Source organism: Gracilinanus agilis, chromosome 1 (genome assembly GCF_016433145.1).
Source record: "Gracilinanus agilis isolate LMUSP501 chromosome 1, AgileGrace, whole genome shotgun sequence".
In the NCBI taxonomy this organism is placed as follows: Eukaryota; Metazoa; Chordata; class Mammalia; order Didelphimorphia; family Didelphidae; genus Gracilinanus; species Gracilinanus agilis.
In genome coordinates, this window is record NC_058130.1 from 446,301,663 (window position 1) to 446,318,221 (window position 16,559).

Below are 16,559 nucleotides of genomic sequence, written 5' to 3' on the forward strand. Positions count from 1 at the left end.
CTCCTCCTCCTCCTCCTCCTCCTCTTCCTCCTCCTCCTCCTCCTCCTCCTCCTTCTCCTCCTCCTCCTCCTCCTCCTCCTTCTCCTCCTCCTTCTCCTTCTCTTAACTTCTTTATATTGGCTCCTTGGTGGAAGAGTGGTAAGGGTGGGCAATGGAGGTCAAGTGACTTGCCCACGGTCACACAGCTGGGAAGTGTCAGAGGCCAGATTTGAACCTAGGATCTCCCATCTCTAGGCCTGACTCTCAATCCACTGAGCTACTCCCCGAGTTTTTTCTTCTAAGAGTACCTTATTTTGCTTTGGAGAGGTGTTAGAGAACCTAAAGAGGTGTTTGGGAACCTAATGATGGGAGCTTTCATGCAGTCAGTCACATAGTTAGAAGCAGAATTAGGACTTCATTAAAGATATCCTAACTTTGATGTCTTTTTTACTGTACCACACTGCCTTCCCTAAAACAACATGGGGGGCAGTTAGGTGACCCAAATGGATAGACAGCCAGGCCTAGAGACAGGAGAGCTCTGGGTTTAAATCTGGCCTCAGACACATCCTAGCTGTGACTCTGGGCAAGTCACTTAACCCCCATTGCTTAACCCTTATTGCTCTTATCTCTTTGAACCAATACACAGTATTGGTTCTAAGACAGAAGGTAAGGATTTCAAAAAAAAAGAAGAAAAGAAGAAATGGGAAATAGATGTGGAATTTGACAGGCTATCTTCTTATTTGTAACTTCTTTTCTTAGAAAATAATATGGAAGCAAAGAGTGCCTATCACTTAAAATGCTTTTTGTTGACGATTGATAAGAGAATTTTTATTAAGTTCTCCTTTTTTCTATTTAAGAGACAAAGGAGTAATAAGATTTCTTAGTAAGAGATCCCCTGCTGGGCTGGTTGTCACTTGGGGACAGTTAGAAGGGTGTGGCTGAGTGTGGTTATTTAGTAGGCAGTTAAAAAAAAGGCTTTTTGTCTCTGGGTCTCCAGGGGAGAGGTTGTGCTGCTAGCACTCTCTCAGGTTGGAGAAAGAGACAAAATAAAGGCCTTAATGGCTTTACTGATGATTAATAACCTGGGTAGATAAGGCAGATAGATACCTGGGTAGATAAGGCAGATAGATACCTGGGTAGATAAGGCAGATAGATACCTGGGTAGATAAGGTAGATAGATAGTGGTTATGTTATTAGATAGTGAGAGTAGGAGAGGAGGAGAGGGCTTGTGCCTAGCAGAAGATACTGCCCTCTGAGGCAGGTGGATGTGGGGTTTGTTTGTTGTTTTTTGTTTGTTTGTTTGTTTGTTTGTTTGTTTTTTAGAGAAATTTAGTTAGGATTGGCATCTGGGGTATAGTTACAAGCTATTGTAACTCTAATGTAACAAGTATTGATTACTTTCGCTTTCCTCCTTCCTATTTCCTATCCATATTTCCTAATAATTAATTGTTTTGCGTTTACTAAATTGCACACTGGTCTTTGTGATTGCTCTGTAAAACTTTCTTCTTTTCTCTTGAATGCATCTCCCTATACCTCATGCCCCACTAAGTATTAGGCTTTTTGTCTTTAATGGTGTCTAATTCCATCTACTTTAAGCTCCTTCATAGGTTAGATGACTTTCTTTTGAAATATGTTGAATTCCAGTTTTAAAGTAAGAAATGAATCTCAGGACAGATAACAACAGTGAAACATTGATCTTGAGAAGGCCACTTTATTTACACAACTGAGCAAGCTTAAATTAAGTATAGAAAGAAGTCATACATGACTAGACTTGGTACCTGCCATTATATTTTTTAATTATGAGAAATCTCATTAAATTATAAATATTTTTAGTTGGAAAGGACATCAGCAATCAATTAGCGCATTGCTTCCTAAATTGCATTCCAAGTGCTATGATGAAGGTTTCCATAAGGAAATTTGAATGCTAATATTTCCCAAAAAAGTTATCCAAATATTTGTTTTAAAATATCAAATTATTTAAAGAAGCTTATTATTGCTATACTTTCTTAAAGTTAATTGATTTTATCTATTTTTCTCTAAAACTTCCTTGATGCCTTTTTATCCCCAGAATATTTTATACCCTCAAAGCCCTTTGAATCAGCATGTATAGATGCTACCGTTTTACATCAGACCCCGAAGTCATCTTTGGCAATTTTAAGTAATGAACTACCAGCGTAGTCCAAAATCAACACCTTCATTTGACAGAGGGGGAAACTAAATCCCAGAAGATTAAATTATTCTTCCAAAGCCATCTCGACAACATGGCAGAGCTGTGGTATATTCCTTTATTCTCAATCCAGGACCTTTTCCTACAATACCATTTTTGTAGATGCCATGTAAACTCTATAGCATCTAAGCCATTTTAGGGACATGAAATAACAATTTGTGTCCTCTACAAAAGAGAAATAAGATTTATGTAGTATTTACCAAGATGGCAGCAGAAGGATTACAGGTCATAGGATCCTAGATCTAATATTGGAAAGGAGCTCAAGCCATCTGCTCAAACCCTGTCCTTTCACACATTATGGAATTTGGGCCCAGGGAAACCAATGATGAATTACACAGGTAGTAGAACTTAAACCCAGGGCACGAAACCAGTTAGACATGTCTGTCTTTGTAGTACTTAAAAAAATGGATTAAGGTTAGGGATAGATACCTAGAGAAGGAGATGGAAAGGGAGAAAGGAGAGGGCCGTTGGTATAATTGCTCTGGCAAACTTCCCAGGCTCCTTGTGGGAAAGAAGCTCATCAGTAATCTAGGGCCCCAGTCCTCTACTCCAGGCAGCTAATTTTTTTTTTTCCTTCTATGTCCAATTTATTAGGGACCATGAGGAGATGGATGATGTGGTTTTGCTTAGCTTGGCCTCTACTTCAAATGGAAGAGCATGACTAAATGGGCTACTTCTTTTGAAATAAAGTACTCCCTTGTATATCAAAAAATAACTGCTCAGACAAAGAATATATATACTGGCTGTATTGCAGGGTGTCCCAAAAATCTGAGGGCAGTTTTAATCATAAAATTGTTCTCAGAGTTTTTGGTCACTTTATTATAGCATAAATTTTTTGAATGCCAACTGTGAGAAAAAAATTGCACTTCACTTTGTGATTTTCATTTTTTTCTGAATTCATAATGGCAAAATGCTGATCTTTGCCCAGAGCCAAGCACTGGGAAATGACATTTTCAGAATAAAATGTTCACCAACTTATATTTAGCAAATTGAAAAACGATATTGTCAAATTGCTTGATCTCATTTTACATAATCTAAGTTAGCTTTGATTTAATAAGTTTAAAAATCTTGCATTCTAAATGTTTTTTCCCCCGAGGAGTTTAACAGGATTCTCCAAAAACATTTTATTGGGGAGGAAAAAAGTTTTAAGTTGAAATAGTCCAGCACATATATTTCAGCACTGGCATTACTGATGATTTAAATTATCAAAACCAACTGGGTTTGAACCAGGAAGTAACCAAAACAAATGAAAATATGTTAATTTTGGCTTTATGGAGAATTCAGGGTGGAGCACAGAGGAAGTCATTATTTTGCAACAGGAAAAAAGATTTGATTTATAAAAAGAATCAAATCAAATTCAGTGTCAAAAATGTTTAAAACATTTTTATTTCGTCTCATTTAATATTATTGTTTTCAAAATCACAAGTGTCTATTTTGAACTCTGTTTTTATTCATACATTACATTGTCCATTTAACATTCCAACACATCACTTAGAGAATTTTATATTTTGGCATGCTCTTTCCATATTTGAATATATTTCTGATTTTATTAGTGTTGCCACTGCCTCAACTAATGGATCAAAATTCATATATTGGGGGCAACTGGGTGGCTCAGTAGATTGAGAGTCAGACCCAGAGATGGGAGGGCCCTGGGTTTGATTCTGGCCTCAGACACTTTCTAGCTGTGTGACCCTGGTCAAGTCACTTAACCCCCATTGCCTAGCCCTTACCACTCTTCTGCCCTAGAACCAATACCCAGTATTGATTCTAAGATGGAAGGTAAGGTTTTTTTTGTGGGATTTGTGTGTGTGTGTGTGTGTGTGTGTGTGTGTGTGTGTGTGTGTGTGTGTGTGTGTGTTTTAATCATGTATGCCTTCATTGTAACAAGGTAGCTAATTGGGATAGTGGGTAAAAAATGGAAGGAAGTCCTGAGTTTGAATCTTGTTTCAGAAACTTATTAGGTCCGGGACCCTGGGAATTCATTTGACTTCTGTCTCCATCTGATGTAAAATGGGGATAATAATAGTACCTTCCTAAATGAGGTTGTTGTAGGGATCAAATGAGTTAACATGTTGTTTTTTTTAAAAAAAGACTTTATAAACTTTAAAGCACTATATAAATTCTATCAATTATCAATCATTATCATCGTCATCATCATTATTCCTCCTCCTGTAAATTCTACAGGGAAGAGTTGAATTATTTTTCATTAATTATTCCCTAAAAATAAAAGAATATAGAAATTTCATTTTATATTTATTTTATGCAAAACGCCACTAATGTCAGTGAGTGAAGTAATTGTTTCTAGTCCCAAATTTTTATAAGGAATAATCTAAGAGATTACATAATAATTTTGGGAAAGTTTTTATCAGTTTTGCCAAATGATCTTTGCAAAGTGGTTAATAAAGAACATACATGATGTATTTTATTTGATGTCAAATTGGTACTTCCTAAGGTATCGAGTCTAACTTTTTTGTATCTCTTGTATACAGCAGTTACTCAATAAATATTTGTTCAATTAATTAGCAAATAAAACCTGTGAAGTAGACAATATAGATTTCTTTTTTTTTTTTTAACCCTTCTTTGTATCTATTCTAAGACAGAAATGGGGCAGAGGGCTAGGCAATTGGGATTAAGTGACTTGTCCAGGGTCATTAAGTGTCTGAGATCAGATTTGAAACCAGGTCCTCCTACCTCCAGGCCTGTGCTGCCTAGAAAATCCCTTCAGGTCTTCACTTAGAACTTAATATTTTTCTTTTTGATACAATTCTAATTTGCTTTGTTTCCTCAACCCGTCAAAGATTATGAGTTCCCTGCCCCAAGAAGAAGAAGAAAAAGAAGAACAAGAACTATACATGGGGGAGGGAGTTTAGAACCATAACAACAAGGAATAACATTTTCTGGACATTAAAATAGCTGGAAAGAAAAAAACACCTAAGTAGACAAAATAATTTTTAATACCATAAGCTATTTGTGGTAGACTTAACTAATGTTTACAGTGATCCTGCTATCATCAAGAAAAGTTTAAATTGTGTTAGAAATTTGGGGAAAAAAAAAAAAACAAAAACTTCCATCCAAAACCGTTAAAGTAAAAAATTTTTGGATATTAAAGGACAATTAAAAGGGAAAATTGGGGGCAGCTGAGTAGCTCAGTGGTTTGAGAGTCAGGCCTAGAGACGGGAGGTCTTAGGTTCAAATCTGACCTCAGACACTTCCCAGCTGTGTGACCCTGGGCAAGTCACTTGATCCCCATTGCCCACCCTTACCACTCTTCTGCCTTGGAGCCAATACACAAATTGGCTCCAAGACAGAAGGTAAGGGTTTTAAAAAAAATAATAAAAAAAAAATTTAAAAAAGGGAAAATTAATCGTTTCAGATTTCTGGTGAGACTGGGTAAGCTTTTAATACTTTTCAGGCAGTGGACTGAAAAACCCCAATTCTTCCAGTAGGAAAGTGGGAAGACTTTTGGGTTTGGAGTCAGGATCTGTATTCAGATTCCAAGTCAGTCCCCCTTGGGAGACAACAATGAAGGAATGGGTTGGGCTAGCAGATGTCCAAGTTACTTGGAGCCTCAGATCCAGGATTCTGTGCTTTGACTCTATGCACCCTCATGGGGTGGCAGGCCAGGCCTTTTCCCCTGGCTGTAGCAGCTACCCTGACAGGCAGCCCTGTCTGTCCATTAGAGGGCACTAAAACACAAAGCAGCCCTGGCTCGCATCACATCCTGCTGCTTTCTACTTCTCTGCACAGGAAAGGGAGGCAGCTGTGGCCCTCCTAGCCCTGGAAGAGCGGAGGCTGCTTCCCCGCCCTCCCTCGTTTCTTCCCCTGGTGAAAGGGATCAGGCCTTTGCCGGTTTCTCCAGCCTGGGAGGAGAGCAGTGGCTGAGATGTGAGTCCTTTTGTTAGGAGGGTCACCAGGAGTCCAGAGAGGCAGCAGCGCTTCTGGCTCCAGTTTGGTTGGCTTGGGGGAAAGAGTTAGATTGGGAAATGCCTGTGGTTAGCCAGCCGAGCCCTGGGCTTTGATGAATGAAACCCCTTGTTCTGCAAATGTTTTGGCTTGAAAAATTTAACAAGCATTTCTTTAAAATGTTATTTGGACAGATTTAAATTACAACTGTTGATGAGGAATTCTTTGGAAAGCTGGGAAGTATACTACAAACTGCCAAACACTGAGCATCCCCAGGGAAGCCTTAGTATTGAATATCATCTTTGATTGCATGACTGTCTTTAATTATTTTAGAACAGTGTTATGGCATTTCAATGCTCTTTTAAAAATGTATTTGTCACCTGGCACATAGTAGGCCCTTGTTGATGGACTGAATAGTGTCTGTCTTTATGAGAAATAGAATTGTTGGCTATTTGATTGAATCCCTCTTCTCATGTTAGAAATTTGCTAGCATTTGCTGTTTCTTTTTGCGGTTCCTGGCACATAGTAGGCCTTTGTTGATGGATTGAATTTTCTTTGTCTTTGTCAGAAATCTATTGGCTGCTTGATTGAATTCCTCTTGTCATTGTGGGAAATTTACTAGCATTTCTTTTTGTGGGGGCCAGGGATATTAAAAGACTAGGAGCTGAGAAACTTATTGATAACTGACTTTTTATAATTCTTTATCACTAAAACTTTATAATAATTAGAAAAGAAATCTCCTGACCCTTCTTGATTTGTTATTTTCCTATTCCTTCTCATTTTGAAACTTGTGACCTTCTGTAAAATCTGTTCTGGGAATCATTATCCATCTGTGTTTTAGTTTGCTCTTGATAATAACTTTATGTAGTTCCTACAATGTGCCAGACACTGAGCTTTACAAATATCATCTCATTTGATCCTTACAACAACCCTTAGAGATAGGTGCTATTATTATCCCCATTTTACCAAGGAGGAAACTGAGGCAAAATATTGGTTAAGTGACTCGATCAGGGTCACATTTCTAGTGTCTGCAGTTAGATTTGAACTCTATCTTCCTGGCTCCAAACTGGACACTTATCCATTGAGCCACTGACCTACTCATATTGCTAATGATTTCATCCTTTTTACTACTTTAGAAAAGCAAAGGCTCTATAAGAAATGCAAGGTAGACAGAATGTTTGTAACTAAGAATGAAATAAGCTCTGTGGCCTTTCTGTCAAATTTTAAAAGTTGAATGTAGCCTAGCTATTATTTATGCATCTCTTTACATTCCTTTCAGGCTTAAAATATTTGATAGCTTTCTTCCTCCTGGTATTGGCTTGATGCCCAGAGTAGCATTCCATTAAATGGATCCATACTTGGAGGTTAAGAGATCTTGAAGTTGTCATTGAGCCATTTCTTTAGGAGTGAGTGGTGCCCAGGCTCCCTAATGTGTCCTCAAAGGATTTTCAGTCACATAAACAATTTAACTGCTTGTTATATGTGCCTTGAAGTCAGGTGACTAATACAGCAGCACCAGCTGAGGGCATCTGTTCCCTTAAATCTTTTAGAAAAAACACTTAGCTGTAAATGAGCAGCCACTCAGCAATCAACTTTGATGGAAGGACCCATATGCATTTAAAAGGGAAATATTTATTTTTGTGAACCCACTGAGTTAAATATATAGTTCTCTTCAAGCTACTTATTCAGATAAGGAAAGATGCAACGTAAGGCCAAATCCAATTCCCATGAATAATAGGGTTTTTAAATATGAAAGACAGCAGACTTGTTGAATTGGATCATGCAGCATTCTGTCAGTCCCCTCCAGTATCACAGCGGGCTTGGCCTGGAAATTGGTGCAACAACCTCATAGGAGGCCACATAGAATCTCCAGGTGGGCCATTCCATGACAAATCAGGTTTGCAGTGGGTGGGACTGGACCAGGAGACTGGATCTGAGCAGCTCTAGGAGGGACCTGTACTTGACGTCAGTCCAGAGTTCTCCACGAGAGATTAAATTGGTTCTGAGCCTGCCTAAGGAATGAGGTTCATTTTGAGGGTTCAGAGGGAAAAGTTACTGAAAGTTACAGGGCTGAACTAGCCAGTACAGTTACATCTGGGATACTAATAATAGTGCTTTAGTTTGCAAAACATTTGACATACATTATTTTGTTTGAGTCTTATAACAAATCCAGTAGGATACGTAGTACCAGGGTTAAGATCTTTATTTTATAACAAACTGAAGCTTAGAGAAATTAAGTAATTTGCTTGTAGTCTCATGCTAAATGTCAAACAAGGGACTTGAACCTAGATCTTCCTGACCCCCAAGTCTGGCATCATGCCTTTCTGCTTCTATGGAAGTAAATTGGTTTCTTGAGGGAGACTCAGAGCAAGTGTAATCAGTGAATGTCCAGACCAGACTCACCCCAGTAGAGTTTTATAATTTTCCTCAGACTTAAAATAGCCTCCACTATGGCCAGGGGTTAGCTATAGTTCAACAAGAACCTTTCTTGACACCGAAACAGCACATCCTGTGTTGTGATATGCTTATAGCCTGTCAGATAATTTGCATAGCAGTCTTTTCAGCTGCTAGATTAGTCCATTTCTACTAAGGACTAGATAATAGTTCAAGTCACTTATATTAATAAAGAGAAATGTTAAATGGAGAGGGAAGGAAACAAGCATTTATTAAGTATCTGCCACTCTATTGGCACCATGTGGAGGACTTCACAAATATTTCATTTGATCCTTACCACAATCATCTTCATTTTACAGTTAAAGAAACTGAGGAATTGAGAGGCTTGCTCAAGGCCACCCAGCGAGTAAGTGTCTGAGGCCATATTTGAACTCAGGTCTTTGCGATCCCAGGATCAGTATTTCATCCAATGTGCCACATAGCTGCCTCTGTATTTAGGGTTTAGAAACAGTGAAAAATTCACAAAAGTTTGCATTTGGTTTTGAATGCATGGTATGCCTTTTTGATCTGCAATATCGTACTTGTTTTTTCTTAGAAAATTGAAAATTAAAAATAAATGAATTAAATAAATACATGAATCAATCAATTCAAGTTTAAAACATTTAAATATTTTTTGGGTTTTTTCCCACCATCCTCATTAATAAAACTATAGCTTTAGTGATACAGTAAATACCCTGATTCCTTTTCTAATCCTAGCTGCTATTTCTTAGTCTTTCAATGATTCCTGTCCTTTCTCCTACCCTTTAGATACAGGTATTCTTCAAGATATTATCCTCAGCCCTTAGCAGTCTATAGAGTTAAGTACTAAAAATGAATGGTCAGACTCTAAGCAATGAGTACATTAGGAGATGGAGATAGGGCTTCCTGAAACATGGGTGGGATACTGATAGGTAGACAAGAGGCAGAGGTTATTCCAGGCCACTAGAATACATTAGCAGAGTCTGAAAGGCAGAGTCGAGTGTGGTACATAGGAGGCATTTAGCAGAATGAATTGGGAGATAATCAGGCTGGGGAAGACAGTGAGTGGACTGACCTGACCTCGCAGAGGCTTCATGTTGTGGGGTCGGGTTGAATGGAGTCCACTGGAGAGGGCTTTGAATGCCAGTAGCATCTAGTTACTTTTCTGTGTTCAGGAATGAGGATCCGTTGAAGGTTTTTGAACAGGGGAGTGGCATGATGAGGGCAATGTTTTTGAAACAGTACCCTGGCCTTCAGGGGCAGGTTGCCAGGTAGGAAGCTGTGACAGGTTTCTAGATTTGAAGTGGAGAGGATTTCTCCTAAGGTGGTGGCAGTGAGAATGGAAAGTAAAAGATGGATTCAAGAAACATCACAAAGTAAGACGTGTAACCTAGTGAAACTGCTGTCAGCTCTGGGAGGGGGAAGAGACAACATGAATCATGTAACTGTGGAAAAATGTTTTAAAATAAAAATTACATTAAAAAAGAAGCATCATAAAGTAATATATGTAAAACCCAGGGGAATTACTTGTCAGCTCTGGGAGGGGGGGAGTGAAGAGGGGAAGGAAACAACATGAATTATGTAACTGTGGGAAAATATTTAAAAAAGAAAAGAAATATCACAAAGAAAAAAAACAGTACAACATAGTGAAGTTATTTTGAAATGAAATATTATATAATGAAAAATTATTTTCTGACCCCAGATACCTGGAATAATGATTATTATTGATAGAAATAAATTGAGTAGCCAACTTCAGGTATAAGACAGAATACTCATATCCCCATAGGTTAATTTTATCCACAGAAAATATAAATAGGCCCAAGGCCAAAGGTTCTTAAAGGAACAACCTGGAAATCAGAATATAAATATTAGGGCTTTAGACCTCAGCCTCTTCTCAGTTTCTTTACATCAAATTAGATACATTGACAGTAGTTTCAGAAAATTCTTGTCGTTCAGTCATTTTCTGGTCATGTCTGTCTGCGACCCCTTTTAGGGTTTTTCTGGGAGATCATGGAGTAGTCTGCCATTTGCTTCTCAAGCTCATTTTACAGATGAGGAATTGAGGCTCACAGCTAAGCCCAGGAAGATGACTCGAGGTCCAGTACTCCATCCACTGAGCTACCTTCCAGCCTCAGAGAATTCTAAAGCCTCACAAATATATGTCATCTACTTTAAAGACTAAATGTGCAGAAATTACCTGATGTCTGAAGTCCCATGGCTGCATGATAGTTAATTATATTGACTGTTTTGAGTGGCGGAAGTTCATAATGTTATGGAGAGCAAGCTAACTGTGAATAATGGAGATAGCCTCTATCAGCTGCTTCCTCTTTTTATCTCTCCAGAGGCCTAAATGTCATTCAATTATCCCAGCAGTACAAAGCATGAAGATCTCTATTTTTCACTTAACAAAGGAGGATATCATCTATCCTGATGCTACTAACTCTATCCATCTCAAACTTATGGTCTTAGCTCTGTAGTCATGGTTTTTAAAATTTTTAAATTAAAACAGTTACAAATGTTACCACGATTCTAAATCCAGTTTTTTCATGACCTCTATTGACTCTTATAATTTTATTGTAATACAAAAGATGATCAAGATGGTTCTGAATCTTTATTTAGACTTAAGTATTATGTTGTGCTTTTCAAACATTGATAATTTTGTTAAAAATTTTGATTTAACTATTTAAATAAAACACTTCATTTTTATCTAGTGATTTATATAACCATTATATGCTCTTACCCATACCACCTTCTGGAAGAAAGAAGTCTGACAATGTACATAATTACTATAATTAAAATAGTTTTCAGTATAATCAATCATTCATTATTTCTTAGGTGAACAAGACCCAGCAAACTGTTAATTGTATTGTGATCATAAGTGAGAATGACCTTAAATAGCTTAACTATTTTGTTTTTATTAATTTCATTTGCTGAAGTGGCTTGCTTTCATTTATTTATTCATTCATTCATTTATTTGTTTGTTTATTTTTATTTTTTAGAAAAATTTTTTCCATGGTTACATAATTTATGTTCTTGCTCTCTCTCTCTCCCCAACCCCTCACCCCCCATAGCTGACGCACATTTCCACTGATTTCTTCATGTGTTATCGATCACGACTTATTTCCATATTATTGATAATTGTTGTAGGGTGGTCATTAAGAGTCTACATCCTAATCATGTCCACATCAACCCATGTGTTTGAAGCATTTCTTTTTCTTCTGTGTTCCCACTTCTGTAGTTCTTGAATTGGCTTTTAAAGAAGAGAAAACTTTTAAGTAATTCAATTATGGAATTGTGGCTTAAAACCTTTTATAGAACAAAATTGTTGGTCATTTAGAAAGGAGGATCTAAACCATCTTTCTGGTTTATTTCTGTTTTCTTGTAGGCTAGTTAATAAATGTGTATCTTCTAAGAGTGGGTCAGAAATTAACTAATTAATATGTTGAGTGTTAATTTTGACTGTCATTCATAATTTATTTTACAAATTTCAAAGCTAACTGGATCTTCTCAGCTTTATAACATATGTAAGAGCTAAACAGTTAAATTTCTGCTTTTGATGTGACATTTATTGTAAGATCTGATTAAAGTACTATAATGGAAAAGCTGAATAAAGATTTCACTATAGAGCCTGTTGTAAACCAGAATCTTATCACCACTCTTAAATTTCCATTTCTAGTTTGGATTTTTTTTTTATCCCAGCTTTTTTCTTTGGCAGAATTTAATCTTCACAGACCAACATTAAAGCATTAAGGAAAGCTGATATTTTTGTAGTGACATACTTGTATTCCATCCCAGGTATTGGACTGGATTGAGAACCACGGAGAAGCATTTCTGAGCAAGCATACCGGCGTGGGCAAATCCCTCCACCGGGCCAGAGCACTACAGAAACGACACGAAGATTTTGAAGAGGTGGCACAGGTAGGTAACCAACTTTCTACTTCTGCTTCTATCAGTGGTCCTCTTTGTTTTTTTGTAAATTATTATCATAACATTATCTATTATTTCAGATTAAGGTGTTGCTCAATACTTATCTGAAATCTTACCAGTATGCTTTGGAAGATGATTTCTGATGAGTTTCCTTTCATTTTCAGTCAGTCAGTGAACATTTATTAAGGGGCTAAGGTATGAGGCCACAAAGAATAAAACAATTCCTGCTCTCATTACTCCCTCAGTCAAGAAATGGATTGGTTTGTTAGCTCTTTTGCAAAGCATAATATTTGAAAGACTGAAGTATCCACTGAGTGTTTTTGGTGGTCTGCTTCTTGCCACTGGTATGATTCAGTCTGGTGTACTTCAGGGAGCCACATTCTAGTTAAAGCTTCATTGCTTTCCTTCATCTTTTAAATGAACACCATCTTTTGTGGTGTTTATGTGTTGTTTGAGTTGCTCCAAACCTTGCATTTACAAATAGACTTAGAGGGAAACTTAACCCTATTGACATGATTAAGGAAGAAGCCACAGGAAGGCAATTGTTCTTAAAATGTTTGTCATTTATTTTTCTTAATTAACATCATTCCTATCACAGGGCAGTCTGCCAGAATTCTCACCCCCTTATATTAAGTAATTTACCAAAACATATTTTGCAGATTAGAGAAAAGTAGAATTGTAAAAGAATCCTTTAGAACATATAGGTCAACTAAATTACAGGTCAGGGGCAGTTAAGATGCTCAGTGGATTGAGAGCCAGGTTTAGAGACAGGAGGTCCTACATTCAAATCTGACCTCAGATACTTCCTAGCTGTGTGACCCTGTGTAAGTCACTTAACCCCAGTTGTCTAGCACTTTCCACTCTTCTACCTTGAAACCAATACTTAGTATTGATTCCAAAGCAGAAGGTAAAAATTAAAAAAAACAAATATATAAATAAACAAATTACAAATCAATCAGTTGCAGATTTGCATTGATAAAGATAGTTTCCTCAATAAGAGTGAGTTACACCAGTGAAATCACAAGTTGGACCTCATTCCCCAAAGAGAAAACAAATAGTAGAAAATTATGAAAGACAGGAATATGTGGAATACAAGTCAATGTCTTTATACAGCATAAGTCCAAGTTCTTCAAGACACAGAAAACTAGCATATAAAATTATTCAGTCTGTGGTTTCCAAAATAGAAGAATTAGAAGAGTGCCAAATGGTCCTGTTCCAGAGAGTATTCTTTAATTTACAAAGGAAATATCCTTTTCATACCTTAGGGAGTTAGAAACCATCTCCTTTAAACATTTAGCTTCCTTCCCCAAGGAAAGAACTACTTCATATGTAGCCATGAGTTCCATGACCCAAAGAGAGCTTTAATGAATTAGTGTGAAATGATAATGTTCACCCAGCATAACCATACAGGTTTCCTGTAGCATCTTCCTACATCTTACTGTCCTAGGGAACTACTAAGCAAGCACTGTATGCATGCAACATTATGGGTAGATGGTGTAAGAAACAAGAAAGATATCCTATGCCCTCAGATAACTTATAATCTAACTATAATAATAATATGTCAGAGGAAGGAAAGAGGGGAGGGAGGGAGGGAGGGGAGGAGAGAGAGAGAGAGAGAGAGAGAGAGAGAGAGAGAGAGAGAGAGAGAGAGAGAGAAAGGGAAAGGGATAAGAATTTATATCCCTACTCTGTACCAAACACTGTGCTAAGAACATTATCTCACTTCATTCTCACATTGACCCTAGAAAGCAGAGCATTTATTTTCCCAATTTTATATTTGAGGAAACAGAAGCAAATAGCATGGCAGTTAGGTGGCCATGGTTACATAGGTTGGGAGCATCTGAGGCTAGAGTTGAACTCAGGTCCTCCTGCCTCCAGGCTCAGTGCTTTAAAAAAAATTATCTCATTTTGCTGTCTTACAATAGTAAGGGACTGTTCAAGGAGTATTATTGACTGTCTCATTTTTTTAGGTAATGAAACTGAGCTTCACAAAGGTAAAATGACTTGCCTGTGGTTTCCCATTTAATAAGGATCAAAGACAGGGTCTGATCCCAAATTTCTCCAAATTTTAAGTCTAGTCCTCTTTCCCCTCCATTCTCCTCTCTCTGCTAAGGGCAGAAGAACTTATTCAGGGAAATGCAGAAACCTCCAGTACTCCATTGTGTAGGCTGATTCCATCTGTAGCAGAAAGATAAGAGCCTGGGCCAGTGGTCAGATAGGAGCCAGAGGCTTCATGGTGAGTGGATGCCTACTGATAGGATGTCCTGTGACCAGAGCATTCATAAGGCAATGCTTCTGGTCACGGGGCAGCACCCACATGTGGCTCAGAGGTCGGGGGCTTAGATGGAAATAGCCACCAACAGTGGGGAACCAGGCTTTGGTCTGCTGGCCTCCTGGGTTCTTCTGCAACCCAGCCAGGTCAGCACTGAGAGACAACTGGAGGGGTACCCTTATACTGCCCCCAGAATATTTTGAACTGCTTTGGAAAACATGTAAAAAAAGGGTTAGTGGGGATCTGACCCTTCCTTCCCCCTTGGGATCTTTGCACAGTGACTCAGAACCCCCAGGACAACTTGGTGTCCTTCATTGCTTTTAGGACATCTTATTCTAGAAGTATAGGCCCGAGACCTCCTGGAGCTGGACCATGCATTCCAGGCTTAAGTTTTTTATAGTTTTTTACATTCTGCAGTATGGAGCCTCAGAGACATCCTTGTATCCTGCCGTAACTCTCCATCATTTCCCTCCTTACCTCCACCCTCCTGGGGACATGCTCATCTAGGAAATCAGAAATAAAATAGGTCATAAATTAGTACAAACTCTCAACGTACCAGATTCAGACATTAAAATCAGTCTGCAGATATTTGTTAAGCACCTACTCTGTGCCAAATACCAGGAGTACAACGAGAGCCAAAAGATAGTGCTGATCTCAAAGAACTCACAGTCTTACAAGCATTTAAATAGTGCCTGTAAAGAGGGGAGAGGGGGAACATGAATCATGCAACCATGGAAAAATATTAAAATAAAATAAAAATTATATTAAATCATTAACAAATAAACCGCAACAAATAAATAAATAAATGTGCAGCGCTTTTCAACCATTATCTCATTTGATCCTCACAATAATCCTATGAGTTATTATTAGGTATTATTCTTATCCTCATTTTTAAGATGAGGAAACTGAGGCAAAAAAAGGAATGTGACTTTTTGGTCACATAACTGGTAAGTGCCTGAGGCTGGATTTGAACTGGGGGGCAAAATGGGGAAGACAATCTGCAAACCACTGTGTACAAATAAGGTAAACTGGCTATATCTCCAATGGAAGGTGCTAATCTTTGGTTGCTGATGATAGCACATTCTTGGACTTTTATGCAAAAGTCAGTATACTTTGTTGTACAACACTTTTTGTGATAGTTTTGCAGAGGTATTCACATTCAAACAGCAGAGGTCATGGTCTGGATTATGCGGAGGCCTTGTTGCCCTGTGTTTCTCTGCAGTTCATCCATATTTTTATTATTTTTGTTCACGTATAATTTGTTGACTGGATTTGGGGCACCATCTGTAGCTGCAGAACATCCTCCCTCTTCCCTCTCCCCCCCATTCTTCATGCAAAAGGAATTGTTCTGTATGGGCTGTGGCCTGGGGTCTTTTCTTCCTTGTGTTCTCTGCAGCTGAGTTTACTGGCCCAGATAGCTTGATTTAGAACTCTGTAAAAAATAACTGGAAAAGCTCTCATGACATAGCCCCAAGATTTGGGAATAGGAATGAAAGGGTTAGCGCCTAGCACAAGCTCTCGATGAGGCAGAGCACAGTCCTGTCAACTGGCCATGTTCTAATCCTACTCTTTGCAGAATCATTCTGAGCCTTGTCGTCTCTTCTCCCTGTCAGCGCGTGATTTCATTGCCTAAAAGCATGATTTTCATACCTGGAGGTCTCCACATCAGTGGCTCAGCACTGATTCAAATAGCCCTCCTTCAGCATGCCTCAGCATGGGTTGCTGGGACCGAAGACATCCCTCGTGTATTGGGCAGTCTCCAGGGAACGTGCCTCCCGGACCTTTCTGGGCCTCAGGGAACCCATTAGTCCTGACAGCTCCTCAAGAACCAGGGACACC

General features: G+C 38.3%; 1 protein-coding gene across 1 annotated transcript in view; it reads left to right on the plus strand.

Moving 5' to 3' along the window:
* TRIO (trio Rho guanine nucleotide exchange factor) overlaps positions 1 to 16,559 on the plus strand; it is a 515,315-nt gene that overhangs the window by 278,836 nt on the left and 219,920 nt on the right. Inside the window, exon 10 of the mRNA XM_044665522.1 lies at positions 12,317 to 12,439. Coding sequence (XP_044521457.1) covers positions 12,317 to 12,439 — 123 coding nt within the window. The remainder of the gene's footprint in view (positions 1 to 12,316; positions 12,440 to 16,559) is intronic.